The sequence below is a fragment of the Euprymna scolopes genome, chromosome 22, assembly GCF_053919585.1.
Source record: "Euprymna scolopes isolate OS-2025 chromosome 22, ASM5391958v1, whole genome shotgun sequence".
NCBI lineage: Eukaryota > Metazoa > Mollusca > Cephalopoda > Sepiida > Sepiolidae > Euprymna > Euprymna scolopes.
The window spans coordinates 81113203-81138838 of NC_136503.1; the positions used below are offsets into that span (position 1 = coordinate 81113203).

Sequence of the window (25636 nt, forward strand, 5' to 3'; positions counted from 1 at the left end):
CTTTATGAACTCTTTCCCGCATATTTTAGAATGATGAAATATAGTAATAACAGCTAATCATTACACAAACCACAGAACCATTTTACATATTTCATATTAAAAGTGCTGATTGAATTTGCTTTCACATTTCTACCATTGTACGATTCAAATAACACAATTACATTCCTGCATCACATTAAATATTTTTTACATTTTTATTTTCCATCTTTATTTCCCAATTTTTGTTTATTTGCAGACATCTATTATATAAAGGGGTGCTGTTTGTATGTCTGTCTGTCTGTCTTGCTAAAACTTGGAACATACAAACTCCCACAGAGTTGATCTTTTTTCAATTGGCGTAACCCCAGAAAAATACTATCTAAAAACGATGAATTTTTTGAGGAGTGGAGGTGAGGATGGGGGGGTCAAATGGCCATTATTTAATGTTATCAAAAAGTAAAGATGGATTTTAATGTTATCATGTAATACAGGACAGAAAATGAGTCAGCATTAATTTAATAATTAGATAACTCTTGAGTTAATTTATTGTTTCTTAATTATTAACGATTTCTCTTCAAAGAACCGGGAGTGGGGATTTGTTTTAGTAGTACTCAAGAGGCCTCCTTAATTTTATTTGAGAGTTTCAGTAGCGCTCTGAAAGCCTCCTGAATTTTATTCATTTTTAACTCCTCACTTATAAAAAAAGAAATTTCTTCTCTTGATGGTGATAGTGGGGCTTTGGTTTTAGTAGTGCCCTGGAGGTATCCTTATTTTTCTAAGTGAAGGTATTTGAAGACAAGTAAACATGACTTTTAATGTTATCATGCAGTATATATTAGGACAGAATTGCAAAGTCATTCTTAATTCATTTTGAGAAACATTAATGGAATGAATGTTAACATTTTTTATGGTTCCCATTCACAAGTACTCAATACAACATAGAGCAGATATGTTTAAACTAGTAATAAACATGAAAAGATTGAAATTGTTTAAAACATCTCAATAATGACATAGAAATTCTGTATAATAGAATAATTCATATAATTCTATGATCTAAGAAAGAATCTTTTTAAGATTTTTTATAAATCTGACTAAAAATAAGTTATGACTTTTTTGTGCTTCACATGTTTGGATATTTTCCCCTCTTTAAGATCATATATGTTTTGCCACATATTTTGACACTATTTTTTCAGTAAAAATGCTGTATTTTCGTTAAAACAAGATAAAGCAATGAAATTTGCCATATAAGAGTACTTTTGTGCAAAGAACAAGTGGTTAGTGATCACCCAATTATGAACTTCAAAATGAGTTTACTTTTAGAAGTAATTTTTAAATTTTGTTTTCAGTCCTTGTTTTGGCAAGTTCAAAACTGCATAAATTCATCCGAGTTCAAATATGTCAGTTTTGATATGTTTTTGCATATGGCAAACGATTGTTTTTAAATTCCTTCTACAAAATTTGTAAAGTTACAAATGTTCAAGGTTGTACCTCCATTGGACACTGACACCAATTTCAATAACATGTACTTTCAAATCCTTTTCTGCTCTATTATCAAGTCATGTTTCCATCTTTTTACATGTTTTCAAAGTTTGTATCTCCGATAGATACTTTTTGACTCCAATTTCAATAAAATATATTCTTTTCAATTCTTTTCTTTTTTTATTATTGACTAGCGAGGAGTACCCGGCGTTGCCCGGGTGTTTGGAGGTGTGTGTGGTTTGGGGTAAATCAAAACTCGGGGGGGGGGGGGTGAAATGTTCTGGTAGGTAAGTATGAGGATCGAACCCAAAGCCTTGAGGCAAAGTTGTAAATTAAAGTGTGAAAAAAAAAACGTGCGATGTTAACCATTGCGCCACCGCGAGATGCTAACAGAAACGCATTTGAATTAATTTAATTACTTGGATTTGGCAGGTGCACGTTTTAATGACTTAATGAGGTCAAGTTTGACTGCGGGATAGTACCTTCATTTACTGCAGGAACGCTTCCCCCCCTAAAGATGTTATAGGAAAAAGACAAACCCACATGTGGCGAGCGACAAATGTTGAATATTTATCTTCCCAAAGTTGAGCAAATTAAATATACAGGCGAGCTCTGTTGTTAACTCTGAGATATTACGATTTATATGTGATATAAAAAGTTTTAAGAAGTTGTGAACCGACCGACCGCTTCTCTGAAAAAAGCCTTTTGTAGACATACAGAAAAAGCGAACACACATACGTACATTTTCGCTTTTAAATTTACTATTAAAACAACAATCCAGCTAGATCTTCCATGTACAAGGGATGTTCCTAAAGTAATGCCTCTTATTTTTATTCTGTCCAAATGGATCAGAGGGGATTGCAAATTGCGTTTTTATAATAAATGAACTTATGCATTCATGACCTAAATGTTTCATCTCTCAGTTGCAGATATTGATGGTGTGAGATTAAGAAAGCAACCTGTCATGGATGCATGTCAAAAGCCGAGATGCATCAGTGAGAATGTTTACAAAGCTGATGCAGTTGATGTCGGCGCCGTTAAGAGGTGGATTCATCAATTTCAAAGTGGTGAAAGATGTTAGAAAACACGCTCCAGATTTTTACAACCAAGACATTGCTCATTGCTGGCAAAAGTACATTGAGAATGGTGGTGACTATGTAGAAAAATAAATTCTGAAATAAAAGGTCACTCATTTTAATGGTACCAATCCCATCTTCATAGCTCTTCAATGGTTTAGTTTTTTTGGTTAAAAAGAAAGAGGCCTTACTTTTGGAATGACCTTCATACTATAAATTATATATCAAAAGAAAAATCAATGTGGTTGCTGTTGAATTGAAACTTCTATGAACAGTCAACTTTTGTGTGAACTTTGCACTTTTTTTTTCAGTTTTCAATGTTTTGCATGATTCGATCTAATAACTATTGCTTCCATTTATATTAAGTTGCATTCATCACAAAACGACATTACATTTCTGAGGATTTTGTTTGAAGTTTGCATTTTCAGTTGTACACTATTAAAACTGCTTTCTCAATTAATTGATATTTTTCTCATTTCCAACAAACTTTGAATGATCAATAACTAATTGTCAGATTGGGATCATAGAATGCAAATCAAACACAGACATAAATATATTTCTAAAGAATTCATATACCAAGGTGACAATAGTGTGAAGAACACCTTTCACCTGTAATGACGTAATGGTTGACTCCAGAAAAAACTTTTTATGAACAACTAGTTAAAGATAGGGACTTAGTGGTCTATTTATAATATTCAGTGCCAGCTAAATGAAATGTTCATTTTATTTTACATAAAGGTTATTTCTATGAAAAAGACATATAGCTACTGTTAAATTCAAAACAAGCTGTAGTATACTAATTAAAGCAATGTTCATGAAAATGTACATGATTGAATTTTGCAAAGGTAAAAGAAAAAATAACATCAATATTGGGTGCATTTAAGGTTAGGTCAGTCAACAATTTAGAATTCAGTTTTGAAACTGTCAGAATTCAAAACTGCAGCTTCTGCTTCAAATACTCAATATTATCAAATAACTCTTTTTTTCAATGCCCAAAAAATATAACATTTCTTTAATAGTGTTTATGAGAGAGAGAGAGAGAGAGAGAGAGAGAGAGAGAGAGAGACAAACAAGAAGTCTGAGGTAGCAGTAGTTTTGTTTTCTGCTTTTTATTGATTAGTTTTGTTTCATTGCTTTTATTTTTCAATTTGACAATACAATTTTAGTGAATAGGAATTAAATTGCGAGATGATAATAGCAGGCAAAACAAGCTACTTGATAAGATAATTAAACTAAAACACTAAACGAACTGCATATCAAATAAACTAGAGAACTGATAGAAATATTACAAGCAAAGACCAGCTTTAACTTTGTTTCACCATTATTAAGGACTCTAGATGAATGGCAATTAAGTTAGCTAGTATAAATTTGACAAAGGTCAAATTGAGTGCATAATAATAACCCAAATCCGCAAAGCAAAATCATTCTCAGAGATGAATGACGTAAAGTTGAGGCAAAGAGTAACAGATCAAATGTTATATGACAAATGACATCACATTGGGAGAAACTAAAGTTTTCAAATCAGTCTGTGGAAAGCTGACCTACACAATATAAGATGAAGAGATTTAGGCTAGAAGTAATTGTTGTGAATGGACATAATGCTGTAGGTGAATAATGTTGGAGGATTCCAATAATCATAGGAGTAACCAGGCTCATGAAAAAGAATTTCAAAAACTACCTGGTAAATATACCCAGTGATCCAAGTGTGAAAGAGATACAAACAATTGCTCTTAAAGAGAGAGTTAAAATCCTAAAAAGAACTTGATTAGGGTTTCTGAAATAGCAGGTGAATGTCTGTCATCAAGTAGGATGCCCCATCTCCAGTATAAACAAAAAAATAAGATATTAATAAAAAAAAATTAAAAAACAAAGAAAAAAGATGAAAAATAAATAAAGATGAAAAATAAATAAAGATGAAAAATAAAAAACATGAAAAATAAAAAACATGAAAAATAAAAAACATGAAAAATAAAAAGATGAAAAATAAAAAGATGAAAAATAAAAAGATGAAAAATAAAAAGATGAAAAATAAAAAGATGAAAAATAAAAAGATGAAAAATAAAAAGATGAAAAATAAAAAGATGAAAAATAAAAAGATGAAAAATAAAAAGATGAAAAATAAAAAGATGAAAAATAAAAAGATGAAAAATAAAAAGATGAAAAATAAAAAGATGAAAAATAAAAAGATGAAAAATAAAAAGATGAAAAATAAAAAGATGAAAAATAAAAAGATGAAAAGATGAAAAATAAAAAATAAAGATGAAAAAAAAAATGAAAAATAAAAAGATGAAAAATAAAAAGATGAAAAATAAAAAGATGAAAAATAAAAAGGATGAAAAATAAAAAAGATGAAAAATAAAAAGATGAAAAATAAAAAAGATGAAAAATAAAAAAGATGAAAAATAAAAAACATGAAAAAAAAATAAAAGTGAAAAAAAATAAAGATGAAAAAAAATAAAGATGAAAAAAAATAAAGATGAAAAAAAATAAAGATGAAAAAAAATAAAGATGAAAAAAAATAATGAAAAAAAATAAAGATGAAAAAAAAAAATGAAAAAAAAAAATGAAAAAATAAAGATGATGAAAAATAAAGATGATGAAAAATAAAGATGATGAAAAATAAATAAGATTGAAAAATAAATAAGATTGAAAAATAAATAAGATTGAAAAATAAATAAGATTGAAAAATAAATAAGATTGAAAAATAAATAAGATTGAAAAATAAATAAGATTGAAAAATAAATAAGATTGAAAAATAAATAAGATTGAAAAATAAATAAGATTGAAAAATAAATAAGATTGAAAAATAAATAAGATTGAAAAATAAATAAGATTGAAAAATAAATAAGATTGAAAAAATACATAAGATTGAAAAAATGAATAAATAAGATTGAAAAAATGAATAAATAAGATTGAAAAAATGAATAAATAAGATTGAAAAAATGAATAAATAAGATTGAAAAAATGAATAAATAAGATTGAAAAAATGAATAAATAAGATTGAAAAAATGAATAAATAAGATTGAAAAAATAAATAAATAAGATTGAAAAAATAAATAAATAAGATTGAAAAAATAAATAAATAAGATTGAAAAAATAAATAAATAAGATTGAAAAAATAAATAAATAAGATTGAAAAAATAAATAAATAAGATTGAAAAAATAAATAAATAAGATTGAAAAAATAAATAAGATTGAAAAAATAAATAAATAAGATTGAAAAAATAAATAAATAAGATTGAAAAAATAAATAAATAAGATTGAAAAAATAAATAAATAAGATTGAAAAAATAAATAAATAAGATTGAAAAAATAAATAAATAAGATTGAAAAAATAAATAAATAAGATTGAAAAAATAAATAAATAAGATTGAAAAAATAAATAAGATTGAAAAAATAAATAAATAAGATTGAAAAAATAAATAAATAAGATTGAAAAAATAAATAAATAAGATTGAAAAAATAAATAAATAAGATTGAAAAAATAAATAAATAAGATTGAAAATAAATAAGATTGAAAATAAATAAGATTGAAAATAAATAAGATTGAAAATAAATAAGATTGAAAATAAATAAGATTGAAAATAAATAAGATTGAAAATAAATAAGATTGAGAATAAATAAATAAGATTGAAAATAAATAAATAAGATTGAAAATAAATAAATAAGATTGAAAATAAATAAATAAGATTGAAAATAAATAAATAAGATTGAAAATAAATAAATAAGATTGAAAAAATAAATAAGATTGAAAAAATAAATAAGATTGAAAAAATAAATAAGATTGAAAAAATAAATAAGATTGAAAAAATAAATAAGATTGAAAAAAATAAATAAGATTGAAAAAAATAAATAAGATTGAAAAAAATAAATAAGATTGAAAAAAATAAATAAGATTAAAAAATAAATAAGATTGAAAAAAATAAATAAGATTGAAAAAATAAATAAGATTGAAAAAATAAATAAGATTGAAAAAATAAATAAGATTGAAAAAAAGACTGGAAAAAAAATAAGACTAAGAAAAAAATAAAATAAAATAAAACTGAAAAAAAAAAAAAAGCTATAAAATAAAAATAAATAATAGACTGCAAAAAAAAAAAAATTGCACTTAAAAATCTTTTTTTTGTAATTAAACTGAATAAAATCAATAAAAAAATTCTGGCTGGGTGAAATAGCAGTTCCTTCCTAAGTCTTATACTTTCTGCATGTCTGCTGACACTATTTCGTTAGGAGACTTAAAGAGAAGACTTTGCTGGTTTGGCCATACTGTACATTACAACCCAGGAGAATTCCACATGACACGTAAGTATTTTAATAGTATTTTTACCTGAAAGGCTTTTGTTTCAAATACCACGATTCTGCAGAAGCAACTTTTTATTTTGACAATTTTTGCAAGATTCAAAGATACTTTACATCTAACTTTCTTACACCTTTTAAAAGTTGTATGTATGCATAAATATAGGATGGATATTTGCAAACAATTTATTAAAAAAAAAAAAAAAAAATGCAGGGTGTTTCTGTTGATATATATATTTTTAAAAAGAAAGGCCACTTACCATTTAAAGTTATCCTTTTTCACTGCGTAAATCTTTCCATCTTTATTCATCTTCTTACTTCCACTGCGATGTTTATCCTTCATGTTGTCAGTGTTGTCATCTTTACAATGTTTTGTATCGGATTTTTGGTTTGCTGTTAATTGGAACTTGTCAAAGTCACCTTTAAATCTATTTACATCAGTGATGATGGATTTCTGAACTCCTGGTTGCGCAGTGTTGCTGTTAACAGACATTTTTGAGCATTTGTTCTTTTGTTGGTAGACTGCAGTTGCAAGGCTTGCTTCAAGCATAGACGTGATAGTGGTTGCGTCTTCATTAAGGGAAGCATCGTGAGATCCGTGGCAATTTGAGGCAGCAGCAGCCAGAGAAGAGGAGTTGCTAATGAGGGCAGGACTCTCCTCGTTCAAACTACTCATAATCAATCTGTCAAAGAACAGAAAGAAGAAAACAATTCATAATAATCAAGTTCAAAAGCAATAAAAGTTTAGCAATAGACGTTTCCAACAAGTGATACTATCACCATATCCCATCCCCCACTGAGTGTTAGGGCGTTAAAAAAAAAAAAAGGAAATGATAAGTTTACCGTCAGAACAAAAGTATAGAAAATTGTTCACCAAAACACACATATGGGGCTAAGATAAGATTGTTAATCAAGATATGGCAGTGATAGAGACAAAAGGACCAAACAATAGAGGTCAATATATTTAGAGTCAGTTTACGGGTAGTTTTAGAAATGGCAATGCGTTTTACAACAATTTATAGACAATCTTTGGTTCGCGACAGTTAAAGACAATTTGCAGTTTGGGATAGTTGAAGGCAGGCGATGGCTTGAAGCGGATAGAGACGACAATCTTGGCCTCAACAGAAAACACATGTGAACCTTAACGCTTACAGGGTTGTTGGTTGTATCGCACTCACACCCAGAACCTCGCTGATATGTACAGAATGTGTTGCAGTTTTTTTGTTTTTGTTTCGTTAACATTTTATTTCTATACTCAATTCACTGCACACCAGTTGGCAGTGTTAGAGACAATGACACAGAAAAAAAGATGAGAGAAGGAAACCACAGAAGCAAAGTTGGGGGTCAGCAATTGTAAAACAAGACAGAGTGCACACGGTTGCACAAGTATTTACTCACTACTTTCTTTAAAAGGAGAATTGTCATTTTCTAGCATAAAAAAAGACAATTCGTATTCTTGCTCTGATCTTACGTAATGATGACTTTGGACATGGTGTGGGGTCTTGGCTATCTGATAGTTCTTAAGCAAAAAAGGGGAAAGAAAAAAAAAATCGACTGAAAACATGGTGCTTGACTATCAAAGTGTATTTCAACTTCTTTCGTTTTATTCTTTTTAATTACTCCTCTAAAACAATGCAGTTTTTTGTTTTTAATTTTCTTAATTAGCCATTTTATATTTGAAGAAGTGAATTTGAGAAAATCTATATAATTATAAAACTCAAATGACTTTGTAACGATGTATGTAACCCACTTTCCGGTTTACGACATCCAGTTGCGCACGTGTGCATAAACATTAACCCATAACAACATAAACAAATAAACACAAATCGCTTCTTTTGCAGATTTTGACCTGCGCACTGAAATATTAACATTATTTCGAAATTATTATTTAACATGGGAAGAGTGGGGTTTAAAATAACTTAAACATAATACAGAAATGAACGATGTAAAAAAAAGCAGATATATCAAAATTTGAATTTAACTATAATAAGTATCATGGTATCTGTTCAGTGCACATTTACCTATAAGTATGGCCAACCACTTATAATTCAATAACTGTAAATTTTTTTTTTTCAAAAATAATCAATTATAATAAACAGAACGACTCATAGAAATCTATCTATATTCTTTTTTCATTTTAATATACTTTCATAGAAATGTTTCTGTTATGTCAAAAAAAAACAACAAAAAAAACAACTATTTTCTTTATGTCACAAGTGTCACGCTCATACATGAATTCCGTAGCTAATATAACATACTGACTCAACGGGTCACGGGTAGTCTAGTTGTTTTATAAAATTAACATTTTGGAAGTTACATAGGTTTGAAATTTATTCTGTTATTCTCCTGAGGATGCTCAGTATAAACATCACACACATATGTATACAGAATTGAAGGGGGGAGGGATGAAATAAAAACCAAAATGTATTTTATTTCTAATTATACCAAAATTAGTTTCATTCTGATTTCTCACAATATTAGTTTTGTAAAATTAAATTTTACTTTTCAAATGAAATTATTTACATTCATTAGAAAAACATTTACCTTTGTAGCGGTTGATGTTTACACATCAACGTCCAAAATCAAAAAGTGTAAACTGTTTGTATGCATATCGTCTGTGAATACACTATCCTGAATAAAAATAATTATATTTTGGACCAACCAGAAAACTTTCTGAACTTATTTGAAATGGTCTTTCTGGGAGCCATCGTTTTAAAAGTTAGATTTTTCTTCAATAAACTAGTGGAATCCAGATGACCCAAATCTATGGATCAGTGTTGCTCAGCATCTCTCTGTAGGGTGCTAATCTCTGCAACATCTCTCCACTCACTCGCACACAAACATTAGAGAATACAGACACAACTCATTGCCTTATTATCATCTGCCAATCTGAATAAACTTTATTGAAATATTTCCAATCTATATCACTGAACTTCTTTTCTAATACAAAACAAATGAACATTGACTCTTAAACAACTTTCAATTACTTATAATTTATATAAATGAGCAGAGTTTTGACAACAATTTTTCCTGAACCATGTAACATATGACTTAATTGATTCAGATTTCTTCAATGTCTCAGCTAATGAATTCCCCTCGTTTTTACAAGAACTTTAAAATATTCAAACATTCTGTTTTTCCTATTGCTATAAACTTCCATTTTAAACATAAAATATTATTTTGTGAATATATGCTTTCTGAACTCATTTTGTTCTGTTTATCATATATGACTCGTTTTTCTCACATTTGATTATTAAGTCTGCAAAACCTTTTCACTGCAAATATCTGAATCCGGTTCACCCTAAAAATACTTCTCCCATTAAAAAACACTCTAAAGTAAAACGCCAAAACTGGTATCGAACACATCACCAAAAACTGATGACCGACATCCCTAAACCTTTTTCTCAGTATCCGTTTCAATTTGGAATGTTTGACCAAAGAAATAAAATAATGAAAGCATTCTTTTATATTTGGAAAATACTAACAAAACCACACCATAATTGTTAAAATAAATGGTAATTTTTTTTTACTTAGAAATAAACAAAAGAAAAATACATTTTCAAAACTCCAAGAGTTATCACATTGCACTAAGAATGAAAAGATTTTGAAATGAGAAATTATCAATGAACATAATAATGGAATTTATGTGAAATAAGTTTAGAATATAAATAATATACGATGATACAATAATTAAGTTTAGATTATCCTATATCCTTCCTATACATAATAATTTGATTGCAGAAATTCCCCTCTGAACTAAAACATATGCATCTGCAACAACATATGCCATGCACAAATTTCTTATGCCTCGCCTATTAGCCACTATCTTATGTAACTTTATAAATACTTTTCTGACACATCCAGGTGTTTAAATGAAACCGTAGATTACATCTGAGGAGCTACACCAGCACTATCGCATCAACCTACACAGGAAGTAGTTCCGATTTTTCCCCCTATTACGAAAACCATTCCTACTATTCCTATTGGCTTAGACTGATCCCTTATCCCAGATTACAATTCTATAAACTTAAACGAACATACAGGACCTTATCCAATATGGCGTCTACCGATGCACGATGCCAGCGTTTTACATTAAATAAAATGATTACTTAGCTGTTCAGAGTTAATTGCTTCTCTTTTACTCTCTACCTATTTCTTTCTCTCTCTCTAAATGTGTTTACAGACCAACAGAGAGAGAGAGGGTGAGTGACAGAGATAAACAGCGAGAGTTACATTTGTTTTGTTTACATTTGAGCACGGTACCGAACTGAACGATACTATATATATATATAAAATAAAAATTACAATTAAATTTACCAAAATGAACCAAGATGGTAAAATTAAAGTATATTATAAATATTAAATAATTAATATTTATAAAGTTATCTCAGCCAGATGTAAAAGCACGATAAAACCAAATAGGAGATAGAGCTTATAATACGAGCAAGCAGTTAATAAAACATGTTAAAAAACACTTTGAAAAAGAGTTAAAAACATTTAATCTGAAAAGGAAACACTAGATAAGTGGATAGTCCTTAATCCGAGGAGTTTCAAAGAAATACTTTCCTTCTCATCAGAGGGTAGGAATTAGCAAAATGCGGGATCGTATTTTGCATGCAAAAGTATCCATCCAAGGAAATCCCGTAATTTTACTTGTGCAAATGGAAATTCAATTAACTTTCTTGAAGTTATATATTTGGATTTTACCGTCACAGGATTATTTATCTTCCACCAGACTATCCATTCACGTGTAATCACCTTTTTCTTCACCATATTCCCTCTGCTTCATTTTTTTGTTATCAAGTAAGATCTTTGACTTACTTGTTGTTTCATCAAATACTTTTGCATGCAAAATCCGATCCCGCATTTTGCTAATTCCTACCCTCTGATGAGAAGGAAAGTATTTCTTTGAAACTCCACGGATTAAGGACTATCCACTTATCTAGTGTTTCCTTTTCAGATTAAATATGTTTTTAACTCTTTTTCAAAGTGTTTTTTAACATGTTTTATTAACTGTTTGCTCGTGTGTGTGTGTATATATATATATATATATATATATATATAGAGAGAGAGAGAGAGAGAGAAACATCGAACCCAATAGGAGCATATGGAACGACACAAAAGATTCCATACTTTTTCAATTTTTTTTTGTTTTGGTATTATCGAAATGATACAAAGGTTTTTAAAAAAATTTTCTTATTATCGAAATGAAACGAAAAAATTTATGTTTTTTTAATTTGTTTTTGGGTTTATTATTAGTTGTTTACTTTTTTTAAAAAATCTTTGGTATCAGTGCAGTCATTAATCTAACTAATATTCTACATTTACAGGGCTGCTGATTACGACAATAACGTTTGTACTTACAGGAATCAAATAGTTTCTAAGATATGTCCTATAAAGTATTTCCTGTTTTTCTTTATTGAAAACAACAAATTTAGTCCATCAAAACATACAGACTCAGACTCTTAGACTCTCTCTCTACAGTTAAATGGATGGCTTTTTCCGTCCTTCTTGTCATCCTTTGCTTTACAGGTTCGAGCCTACCTGCCTACTATTTTTTTAACACCTCTTTCCACGAGGGCTGCCGAGTGCATCTAATTTTTTTAATTTTTATCCTTGCTATTAAAAAAAAAATTTTTTTTTTTCAGCTAGGGCTTGCTTAATATCCTTATTACACCACCTCTCTCCACCTGTTCTTGACAAGGAGAGGTTGGGGGTATCCAACCTGATAGCCGTTCTTACCATGAGGAATTGGGTGTGTCTATTCTGAAAGCTGTTCATAACATGAGGAGGTTGGGGTTGGGCAGCAACAACAATGACCTTACTTCAATTGGGGGAGGGGGCTCTTCCACCAGGCAACGCCGGTCAGTGGGTATTGCTAGTAAATAATATACGATGATAAAATAATGTGATATAAGTCCAGATTATGTCTAATATATATATATAAAGCAAAATGGCCGCATGCGTTTTTGCATGTCTGTGAAAGGCTTTTTCTGGGTGGGCTCTCGACCACGTTACTATTTTTTAGAACTTTCCTTATACTTCCTAGATTATAATATCTACATTTTGCAAACGGATGTCATCCACATTTATTTTGATCGACTTTTATAAAATTCCCTCTCTTCTGTCCTTTTGCGTATGTCTTTTTCGTATAAAAGCAAAACTAATTGGAGCGAAGTAGGCCAGCTGGCTTTCCCGCCAGAAACGTCTTGAAAGCAATTAGCTTTGATCAATGTGGGGGAAAACTCTTCATATCTGACAATTGCTATTCATTTGAGAGTTCCCCCTTTTTCTCGGGGAGCTTTGTTTCCCCCAGAAAGCTTAACTGGCCTTCAGCCAACGTTAATTTCTGTACCTGCATGAACTCATTCACTTAGCAAGTCAACTTTTTGGTTGACATCGATAAATTTGAACACTTTTCACTTCCTCTCGTGTTGTAGCATTGCGGTAAGATCTCAGCTTTTCTTTCACTTTCTTTTCCGCTTTCACGTCACGAGTTCGAACCTGCCTGCCTACTACCCCCCCCCCGGCAACACCAGGCACCCCCGTGAGTACATAATATACAATGATACAATAATTATTAATATTTTAGATTTTAAAATTAAATCATTTACATTCATTAACCAAAAAAGAAAAAAAAAAAAAAAAAAAAAAAATTTTCAAAACCTGACAGAAATAAATTGAAAAAAAAAAAAAAAAAATTTATATTTTGAAAATAGTAACCAAAACACACAAATTGCTAATATATAAATATATATATATATATATATATATATAACATCTGTATACAGAAATTAATATTAAAAAAAAAAGACGAGCGAAGCTTACATTGCCTAAAGAACTGAAAGTTCTAAAAACTCATAGAAAATGGGAAATTTTTTATGAACAAAGAAAGAATTTAGTTTAAGTGATAAAACATAAGTATAGAGCTTGTAAAAATAAATGTTCAGAAAGCCAATTTTGTGAATACTCGATAATCAGGAAAGAAGTAAAAAGTTTAGATTAGAAACAAAGTGTTTGGCTGTATGTTACTCTTGTATGTGTCGTTTGTTTTCTTTCTAACTTCTTGCTTTCAATTTAAGGTTAAGTATTGTTTTTAAGCGACCATTGAATACATGGCTGAATAGTTTGAATCAATCATGTATTTAGCTGCGAATTCAGAAATTTTAAGGTGTGTGTTGTGTTTGAGAAATTTCTTAAGTGGAAAAAAAAAAAAAAAAAAAAAAAAATTGGGAACCACTGGACTAGCATAATTAAATGTTGTCCCAAGAATTGTACACTTTTTTGACTACCTTGCAATATTTTACATTACTGACTTCCCAACAAAGAATAGATTGAACCTAGAAATTCACTTCCATTCATTTGTCTGCACTTTTCTCAATAACGTCTTGAATTTTTTTTTTTTTTTTAACTTTGCACAAACATTAGTCATGGTGAAAGTAAATTTTTACCGGAACGGATTTTCCGGGATAACTCTGGTTGCTCTCCTAGGGAGCATTATAAGGCTAAAATTGCCCCCCATTTTTTTGAAATTTTGCATAAACATTAATCATGGTGAAAGCAAATTTTTCACTCATGAAGGGGGATCTTGCATTCCCAGCTTGTTATAGAATTTGAAAATGGATTCATTTGAAAAATGTTCTTAATTGAAAATGGCATAAACTAAATTTCTAAGATGAAATAAAGAATATTTTTCTTATTTAGAAGATAATTTAAAAATGTAGCAAACATATTCAAATTAATATTTTTTAAAATAGAGAATCGTCGACCTTCACTTTGTGAAGATGTATGAAAGTGAAACCTGGCAAGTAAGCATTACATGGAAAGAATTGATATGCAAACGATAAGACTAAATTCTGATGACCCTTGGAGAAGATAAAATCTGGAAAGTTTAAGGAGATGTGTGTTAAACAAGAAACCTCAAGGACCATGTTGAAAGAATGGATGAGAGTTCTTGGATCAGTAAATGAAGAACAGTTAATGTAGTAAGCTCACTTCACAGGGGAAGATCAATGAAAACATAAAAGGAAATAATAAAAATGGTCTTGAAAGAGATAAAGACCTATATCTATAGGTTAGTTTGAAAGTGAATTTCTTAAAGACATTCAACACATGCCAGCATGAATATGATGATGAGAGCAACAAAAATATTTATTTAATAAAGAGTTTATACACTTTAACACTTCTTTAAATTTTAAAACTTCAAAAGTAGATGTTTTGATAAAATTCATAAAAAAAAAAAAAAAAAAAGCTCGTTTCTGAAGTTGGGTATTTTCCAGTATAGATAAATAAAAAAAAAAAAAGCAGTCAAAAAACAAAAATATAAGAAATAATGTTACCAAAGGCAAGAGAAGTTACTTTTCTAACTACCCAGATAAGTTTTTGTGTTTTAAATAGCTGACATTAGACGGCCATCTGGGAAGTCGTGATGATCGGCCAAAAAGGGAAAATTAAACAAAATACTGGTAGAACATTACATTTGCCTATATTTATTTGAGCAGATTTCTACCAGTATTTTGTTTAATTTTCCCTTTTTGGCCGATCATCACGACTTCCCAGATGGCCGTCTAATGTCCGATATTTCTTTTAAAACCTCTATAAACGTTTCAGGTTTTTAAAATTATATTTTGCTACATTGACAAACTAAAATTATATTTTGATATATTTTTATACAATCTTATTGTGAAAAAAAAAAAAAATTTAAAAAAAACGAACTGTTCCATATTTTTAACAGTTTTTCATTCGGATAGCCGATTTAAAAATTATATGTTGCTACATTTTATAGTATCTTACTGGAAAACACCCAAATATTTCTCAAAACAATCTATAAATGTTTCATGTTTATTTCAATCTATAAATGTTCATTTATTATTTCATTTAGAAATCTCACTGAAAAGAAATAATATTAAAACATTAAATGTTTTGCTTGTCATATGTGTTTGTGTTATTTTTATATATTTTTGCGTTCTCGGAGACAATTATTTATATACGAGGTTCACATAACGGCCGATAGAGGGCATTTCTCATTCAGAGAACAGGGATCGATAACTCGTCTCAGTCGCCTCATGTTCTCATGCAGAAGTGCCAAATTTTTTTTTTTTTTTTTTTTTTTTTTTTTTTGCAAAGGGTCCATTCTTGAAGTGGCCATATTTTTTTTTGATGCTTTCAAATGAGACAACGTGAATGAAATAGATAAGATAGATGAAAAATGGGGGGGGGGGTAAGAAAGTTCCCTTCCTAACCCCATTTTTAGCAGAGAATAATCACTGGTCACGTCAGAGAGTCGCAATATTTTTCTCGGTGATGGTCACAAAATACGTGCTCAAATTAGTAGAACCTTATAATAGAAAACTGATCCCCGACGATAAAAGTCATAAAAAAATTTATTTTATTTTTTTTTTTTAAATCTGAAAGTTAAGTTTATAATCGATGAGATTAACGTGAAAATAGAAAAACAAAAAAGTAAATTGTGGAATTTAGAGGTGGGGGATCAATTTCCTAAACGTGTTCGCCTTTAATTTTTTTCAGTACTGAACCAGACAAAAACCGAATTTGTTGTTTTTAATCATAACCTAACATACTTTTATATTGCCTTTGGTAACAGTTAACTTTTTTTTTCATCCCTTTTCCTCTATTGGAAATTCTTGATAATCGACAATTTAATTAATTTACAACTACAAGCCTGTTTTTCTCGCCTTCTAATTCGATAAATGCTTCGACATCTTACGTCTGTTTATGTAAACAATCGGGAAAAAGCTATTTTATCTGTTCAATAGCTGTCTGTACCAGAACCAACATACTCTCGGAAATATATATATATATATATATATATATATATATATATGGTTACAGGTATCCAGTCATCGCTAACTGGATATGAAGTGGGTGCTCAGTTTATGTTAAATTTATAAGGTGATTCCTTTTAATTCCGTTTTAGCGGATATGTTTTGCTGTTTATCTATGTAATCGATCACATTACACTTTAAAAGAAAATCCGATTTCTTTTTGAGTGTGTGGAAGGGGGATATCAAAATTTTAAATGATCAAATCTACAACAGGTAGAGGAGAAAAATATATACAAATTGATAAGAGTGAAAGCAATTAAACAAAAGTCGTCGAATAGATATACTTAAGAAAAGGGGGGGGGCTTATGTAATGAAGTCAAGAAAGAGACTTGAAAGTTGGATCGCTTTTATTTTTTTTTTAAGACAAGATTGAATTTACAGAACGCAGAACGGCAAGGAAGAAAGTCGAGCCAACAACAAGTCAATATGGCGGTGATGATGCCACGTGATTGTAAAAAGAGATCAAGAAGATTCTGTTGTTGTGCGTTTGTGGATTGTTATTATTGTTTTGTGAAGAGAAAGACACTTGATGGGTATCACATCACTTTCATCGATCGAGTGGAAACCTTTCAGTAAGGTAACGACAAACTTAAACTGCGTCATTACAGGGTTAGGAAGGAACAACAAAAAAACGACTGTTTATTACAACAAACGAGTAAAAAAGCAACAAGGTGTGGGTACTAAAAAAAAAAAAAAAATACAGAAAATACGAAACTGATTAAAAAAAAGTTTGAGGAATTTCTTATATGAATCATACAAAAAAAAACGATTAAAATATGAACATGCGAGTAGACTTCAAAAACTTTATTAAAAGAACAAAAAAAAAAAAAGAAGGTATTTACGCAGAAATATGAACAGTTTTTGTTTTTGTTTTTTTTTATATAGGATTTTCAAGTTAAATTCAATTTTTACTGTATCTTGTTTATTAAATTGAAAGTATAGAACAGTGAAAAATAAAATAAATAAAAACCTCCCTTCCCATGTTATTTCAGCACGGTCCGTATTTTGCACAAATACGAAAAATAAAAGTAGGTAAATAAACTGGATTGAAAAATTTTTATTTCTAAACGATTTGTGTAAACAAAGAAATCGGTGTTTCTGCAGAATTTTGAACTGAACAAATCTGACTTTCACCGAATTAAATTTTAAACTTGAGTTAGTATTAGTTTTAATAATAAAAAAAAAAAAAAAATTAAAAAAAATGAAACTTCGGGCCAAGTTCAAAGTAGTAAGAAAACTTTAAAGTAAGTCAGGATGTGTTAAATATATTGTTCTTTTTATACCTTTTTCATGCAGCAGGGTTTTTTTTTTTTTTTTTTACTTCAACAATTTTAATCCCGATTTCATGAATTTAATCACTGATCTTACAAAAACGTTTTACTACAGACAATTTCTGCAATAAGTCCAATAATATAACTTTGTCATATTTTAGCGAGCATTTATTTAGAGTAAAAAATTAGTATAAAAAAAAATAAAAAAAAGAAATGGGTAATTTTATAGAATCAGTCCAAAATCGATATACTTAGTGGCCTTCATTAACCCAAACCACAAACCCTAAGCGCTGGAGACGAGAGTGGTTTTATATTTAAAAAAAGTTGTATAAATTAATGTACGTACCCGTGATGGAACGAAAATATTTTCCAAAAATCCAATTATTTTTTTAGATGATTTTAAGCGACTACTGGGAGATAATGAGGAAATCGTAGGCACTACGGTACAAGGGTAATGTCACAAGTTGAGTTATCTACCCGTGTTTCTTCAAGATGGCAACGCTTACTCATAAAATTTGTTAAAACTACAAGTGATTTTTGGAATATGACATCGTTCTTTTTCCGCTGTAGAGGAAATTCTGGACAAGAACAAAAAAATTAAAAGGGATCAAATTTCCGAAAATCCTGTTAGCAATTAAAAGAGTAAACGTTTAAACTCACCAGGTTTCAAATAAACTGTGAAAAATGAAACTATTGTGAAATGGATTTCTCGAATGTTGATCCTATGTAAAAGAAATGAATGATTTTTAGGGGGGGGGGACGAATCTTGTTTTGTTGTTGTTATGAGAAACGAATTGCAACGTTTACGTAATAAAAACAGTTGATAATTAATAATACAGAAAAGAAACGACTGAAATCGACAAAAAAATCAATTGCAAACAAATTGCGAGTGAAAAGTTGTTTGTTTTTAAATAAAATTAAAAGACGCTAAAAAAATATCGGTGCTTATTCAGAAAAGTAACCATGCCATTTTTAATAGTATTATCAAGTTTTATTATATTTTTTAATTAAATTGTTAGATGAAAGTACAGAATAGTTACAAAACAACCCCAAGAATGGCTTTCTAAATAATATTATTTCAGCATAAGTACTAAAATATTTAAGGTTATAGAATCAGGTGGGGTATTTTTTTTTTTTTTTTTTTTTTTTTTTTTTTTTTTTTTAGGATAAATCCTAAGGCAGTTTAAGTTGTTAAGGTTCTCGAAGAAAAAAGTTGGTACGGAACCGTACAGAAATAATGATACTATTTAGAAACACGTGGAGGAAGGGAGTTTTATAACTATCCTGTACAATTTAATAAGCAAAAAAATACCATAACAATTGAATTTAACTTGAAAATTCTAAAAACAAATAAAAACAGCAAGGTTCGTATTCTGCACGAGTACCATTATTTTAAAATAAAAATAGGGTGAAAGTTGTTTCATCTACTTATTTGTGAAATATGAGTACTTCTACATAATTTGAACTTAACAAAATCGACATTTAACCTAAAAACTTAGGCTTATAGATTTAAAAAAAAAAAAATAGTTCGGTTCAAATTCTGGAGAAGCTCACCTATTTTTTATTTTTATTTTTTATTTGTTTGTTTTGTAATACATAAGCATTTTAAGTTGTAAAAAATATCGAGTTTGAATAAGCTAATTCTTAATCTTCTGCCACTTGTTTACATTATAGCTTTACTTCCGCCGACTAAAAAAAGTCTACTTTACTCAGAACCGATATTTATAACTTAAAATGCTTATATTTTATTTTTTTAATGAACGCAAAACACGCCAAAAATGAGTAGGAAAAGCATATTCGACTAATGATGCAACTGTCTTTCTGTTAAAATAAGTTTATATCGCTATTTACTTTGGAAGTTTCAGAGTAAAAAATGAAAAAATATCGAATAAGATTTATTTTCAAACACAATAATCGTAAAAGAATCAATGTTTTTATTATTGTTGTTGTTAAAATTAAATCTTTTTCGGATTTCAAAGTTTGTCCGTCAAAAATGTACAACTTTTCTGTCGAATAGGATTCGAATTCGTAGATTATACAGAAATGAAAACAATTTCAGTTCGACATTAAAAAAGCGTCACACGTAAAAATCTTTATCGTTTGGATGAATTTTAAAGGGTCAGATTACAAAACAATTTCACAATTTTTAATTAAAAGCAAAAAAAAAAAAAAAAAAAAAAACGCTGTTTAACTTCAAACTTCGACAAAAATTAAAATGAAGAGAGAAAAGCGAATTAATAATAGATCATTATTTTGCAAACGTTAAAAGAACGAACTTGAAAAAAAAACCCAAAAAACAAGCAAACATAAAATCAACAGAATTGAATAGTTTTGCACGACACATTTTTCAGTGATTGTTTATCAAAGTCATTGCAATATGGAAGACACACGTGCACTAGTCTTACCTTAATGGGTATCTACATTTTTCACTTTTCGATTTTTATATCAATATATCACAAGCAAGTAAGTGTTTCCTTAGTGCAAATGGAAATTTAATTTCTGCCACATCAATTCGTTGGCAACCAATTTGAAAATGGCGTCTGATAATTTCAGGGTTATCTGCCCTTGCCTTACTGCATTTCCTCGCCAGGTGGACATCATGATCCATCCTCCAAAAAAAAAAAAAAAAAGAAAAGTTATCTTAACGTATGATTCCCAATGTGTTTTGTTTTTATTTTATTTTTATGGATATCGCTCCAGACAAGGCATGAAGCCATTTGATGTAAGGAGCTAAAATATCAATTCAAGGTCAAAAATTAGCCAACGATAAGTGTTATATGAACCCAGAAAACACCAATTCTTCCCTCGTTGTTAGAAACATCGCTCATGGAATGTGAAGACTAGAGGGCAAACATAATGAAAGTAAGAGTTAAGAGGTTGCTGTAAATAACCCCAAGATCGATTTCTACTGTGTGAACTATTTGAATTGTTTTGCTTCCGATTTCCCATTGTGGCCACAATTATGTTGCTGTCCTCCATTTCTACCGTCACATTCTGTTTTTTTTTTGTTTTGTTTTTTTTTTTGTCAATTATTTGATATTCAATAATATTATTTCTTTAATAATGTTAATAATATTAGTGAAAGTTATGAGGCTATCGGGAATAAGTCCTAGGTCCAGTTTTATTTCGCACAAGTAAAAAAAACAAAAAAAAAAAACATTTTTCATTAAACTATTTCAAGTTTTTAGGCGAAGGGAGAAAGCAAATAGCAAATCAAACAACCTGTGTCATTGTGAAGTGAATTCGGAAAGAAACCTTTAATTATATTTCCATAATAAAACTTTTCTTTGATGTTTTCCTACATTTTGTTGTTGTTGTTTTTGTTCGTTTATTAAACTTCCCAGTTTAAGACGTTTTCTTTCTTATTTTTTTGTTTTAACTTCACCGATTGAAATGTTATTTCATATGAAGATTAATTATTGTTCATAAACGACCTCCTTGATAATATAGTGTCCGAGATGGGTATATTTGCTGATGATACAACGCTCTATAACATGCATGAGGGAAAAACAGATGTACTTAAATCTAACACAATTGACGAATCATTAGAAAATGACCTCTAGACTGTAGTGGATGGTAATATTTAATGCTAGTAAGTAGTGGTGGGACGATAAATCGGAATCGTTAATCATAAGAATCGTGTATTTTGGGGGGAATCGGAATCGGAATCTCATCGTTAAAAAATACTTTAGATTTACGATTCTTTCATTACGATTCTCTTATATTTTTAAGTTGAACTGTTTGTTTGAAGTGAGATTAATGCTGTCAAAAATTCATGATAAAAACGCCATAGAACTTTTCATAACATATTTAATATGATATACAAGAATTTTATTAACTACTTTAAAGGTAATGAGTTTTTTATTCTGTCACATACATAGATGCTGTCTGTCTGTTTCGAAACTTCAAGGCCCATGATTAGTTATCTGTTTGCACTGTTGCGAAACTTTAGGAGCCACATGGTAACATTGTTTTCCTTTGTGAGCAAAGTTTATTTATGTATAAAACAACCCAACTACGTCAAGTCCATGAAAATGTTGATGAATACTTAACCCTTAGAGAAAAAAGATTTTACAGTGCTCTGATTGCAAGTAAATTAGGTTAAAAATCAGTGGTTTTTCCACCGGGTGATGAAAAAAAAAAGGGGGCGTTTATCTTTTGGCAATTTTTTTTTTTACCGACACTCTTCCATTAGTAAATGAACGAAAAATCTCATTAGTAAATGAAAAATGTCTTGTTAATGTTTATATTTTTTTAAAATAAAACAAGCAAAGTCAAATTATTAAAACAATAAAATTTAATAGAACAATTTATGTACTTTCTATTTTCTGAACGAAGGCTCTTTCAGGAAATATTTCTAAAACTAAAGTGAAACTGATCATGTGGTATCAGTTTGCAAAACTTTGACTGTCGGTCAGCTTTTTTGAAGTATCCAAAAACAAAAATGCGGCTTTTTGAAGTATCCAAAAATAAAAACGTTAGAACTACATATTATGCTGACTGACGGTTCTGCTTAAGGTCTTTCGAAAACTACAAAAGAAAACAATCATTTTGCTATATGCTAAATAAATGCGGTAAGTGAATTTAATTTTTTTTCTTTTAGAAATTTACATTTCATTAAAATATTCTGCGAATGAAGCAATTAAACATTTCTTTTGGAACTTCGTTGCACAACAGAAACAAAAAAAAATGTGAAAAATTTATTAAAAAAGGAAAAAAGTTTAACTTTTTTTTAATCCTTTGAACCCTAACTTTGCAAACTAACTAATCACTCAGAGCCGTTCAACTAAAGGACTGTAGGGGCTTGGTCGACATTCACCAATGCCTGATATCACAGTCGTGGTGTGAGCATAGGTAAAGGTTTCCCAACCCCTAACAAAAAATAAAAAGAAAGAAAGTTGCCAGAAACAGCATTAAGGCAGAGGCGATTTCGAAAGTTCAATAAATGACTTTTATTTAACAATAGAAATAAACAATTACCAAAAATTTACTTTTTTATATAGAAGTAAAGAGGTAAATTAAGACATTAAATAAGACGATAAGTATATAATTATATAATAAAAATAAATATAGAAATAAACAAATTTATTTAGATTTAAAAAAATAACATTATTATTGTTAAAAATATTTTTTTTAAAAAGTCAAATAAATAAATAGGAATAATTTGAGATGATTGAATATAAAAGGCTAAAAATCTAATCAAAGATTTAAAATTTCATTTAGAAATAAGAATATTCTAAAAAGTGAAATAAAAATCAGTTAGCGATTGAAGCTGCAAACAAATGCTAAATTTTAAAGAGTTATCGAAGATAAAGAGAAAATCTAACAAAAAAATGAATATCAAAAGATAAACAAAACGTTATTCCCCTTGAAATTTATTAGTTATTTTATTTTTGTTGGATTAATCACGACTTACTTTTTCTTTATATTTTTTTTATATATGAAATAACTCCTGAAATTGATTGTTATTAATTTCATGGTGCATGTTTAATTTATGGTTAAAAAATTTGTTTTGACTTTTATCTTCAGTGAAAGAAATTTTACGAAAAACAATCAAATCGTTTTTGAAATTCCCTTAATTGTATTTCCACTTTTTCGCTGGACCAAATTTTTTCGCTAAACAAAAACTTACGATTATATAATGGCATATTTCAAAACAACAATTCCCCAGGAATCGGAATCAGAATCGTACTTGGTATCAGAATCGTTAATCAATATTTTCCTGGAATCGGAATCAGAAAAAATTTAGGAATCGTCCCAACACTACTAGTAAGACTAAGCTACTCTCCTTTAAAAATTACAAGATGCCTCTCCAACCACTTATATCTATGACAAATAACACCCTACCTGAGAATTCTGCATTCAAACTCCTCGGCCTAACATTCACAGGCAATATGAACTGGAACATTTAGGATATTGTGAAGGCTGCTGCAAAGGAGAGTTCTCTATCGAGCTAGAAAGCTACTCACACCTGAGAGTATCCTGTAGCTCTAGAAGGCCATCCAGCATGGAGTATTGTTGCCACATCTAGTCTGGTGCATCTATCACTAGCCTCTCCTTCTTGCATAGGGCCCAAAAAGACACATACTTAAATCATTCGTTGACATCTATGCTGATGACACGACCATCTACTGCAACACATCGAAGGCCGTAAATGATAAAGTTCTCTCTGATTCTCTCTTCTCTGATCTCGAGCATGTGGTGCAGTGGGGGAAAAGGTGGCTGATTACCTTTAATGCATCTAAAACCAAGCTTCTATCTTTACATCATCAACGTTCTGATCCGCATCTGGCATCCATGGAAATGGATGACTCTCGTCTAGGGGAGGCCCCATGTTTTGACAATCTTCTGGGTTTGACCTTTACTCCTGATCTGAAATAGAACACGTACATCAAGTCTGTTGTCAAGGTTGCTGGAAAAATTGTGGGATGCTTTTACTGCTCCAGAAGATATCTCACTACTGATGCAATTCTCTATTTATATAAGAGCCAAGTACGTCCAAGGATGGAGTACTGTTGCCACATCTGGGCAGAAGCTGCTAAAACCACCTATCCTGCCTTGACAGAGTACAAAATAGACTTTGTGGCTTAGTGGGTGATGCCCTTTTCTCTTCCCTGCAACCTCTCTCCCACAGAAGAGACATTGCGAGCCTATCTTTGTTTTATCATTATTTCCATGGTAGGTGCTCGTCTGAGCTCCAATCTCTAGTTCCCCCCTAGCCAATCTTTCACAATAAACACCCGTCTAGCTGAAACCACTGTCAAAAATTTTCCCCACTCTTTGTCGGTGCCTAAATCAAAATGTAGATTCCATGAACAAAGCTTCTTTCTTAGAACTGCACACCTTTGGAACTCTCTACCTCTTGCCTATTCCCCTCCTGACTTCAACATGGATGTCTTCAAGTCCAACATAAACAAATTCCTGATGAACCATCCCCTTATGTAATGACACTTTATCAAATCTCCAATACTAATGAATACTGCAACACTATCCCATTGATTACTGTACACAAAAAAAAACCCTTATCCCCGAGTGGCTTCTGGGCCTTGATTAGTGGCGACCTCCATGTAAAATAAAAAGAAAAAAAAAGAGTTTTCAATCTAACAGAACTTTGTCAACTAAGCTCAAACCTCCGTCCCATCACCGCAATGTTGCATCTCTGTGCCTGTTTTACAAATATTTTAATGGAATGCGCTCCCCAATGTACATATCCCTGACAAACCCGTTTAGCAAAAAAATTTCACTCCTTCACTGTTGAGGTCCCAAAATATACCTTGTTAGGATCTACAACACCTTATTTTCCGAGAATGTTATCAAAACCACCTAACGCAAGGAATAATACATATTTACATATTTCATCAACAGTAGATGACAAATCTGCTGTGTTACTCACCTTGGACATTTCTTATTTTAAGAAAAGAAAAAAAGTTTTAAAGAAATCAGAAGTAGACAAACGTGCCAGAAAGTTTGTTTCAAAATTTCGTTATGTGTGTGTATTTGTAGGTTTACCTTTTGGGGGCTTTGTTCACTGGAGATAGAGCAGCAGGCTTAAAGGAATTTCAGCAGAAGAGACATTGCAAGCCTATATCTGCTCTATCATTAGTTTCATGAGCTCCAATCTATGGTTCCCCGCCTTGCCAAACTTTTGCAAAAAAAACACTCGACTAGCTACAACCACTATCAACAATTT

The 25636-nt window shown here is 29.9% G+C and overlaps 1 protein-coding gene across 4 annotated transcripts in view; it reads right to left on the bottom strand.

Annotated features, from left to right (window-relative positions):
• The window catches only part of LOC145243500 (regulator of nonsense transcripts 2-like), a 124010-nt gene extending 103068 nt beyond the window's left edge, over positions 1–20942 (bottom strand). For all 4 annotated transcript variants that reach the window (XM_080106458.1, XM_080106457.1, XM_080106456.1 and 1 more), the window contains exons 1-2: positions 20352–20942; positions 7091–7513 (exon numbers count right to left, since the gene is read on the bottom strand). In XM_080106458.1, coding sequence (XP_079962584.1) covers positions 7091–7506 — 416 coding nt within the window. In that variant the 5' untranslated portion in view covers positions 7507–7513; positions 20352–20942. The remainder of the gene's footprint in view (positions 1–7090; positions 7514–20351) is intronic.
• Between the last annotated feature and the right edge of the window lie 4694 nt (positions 20943–25636).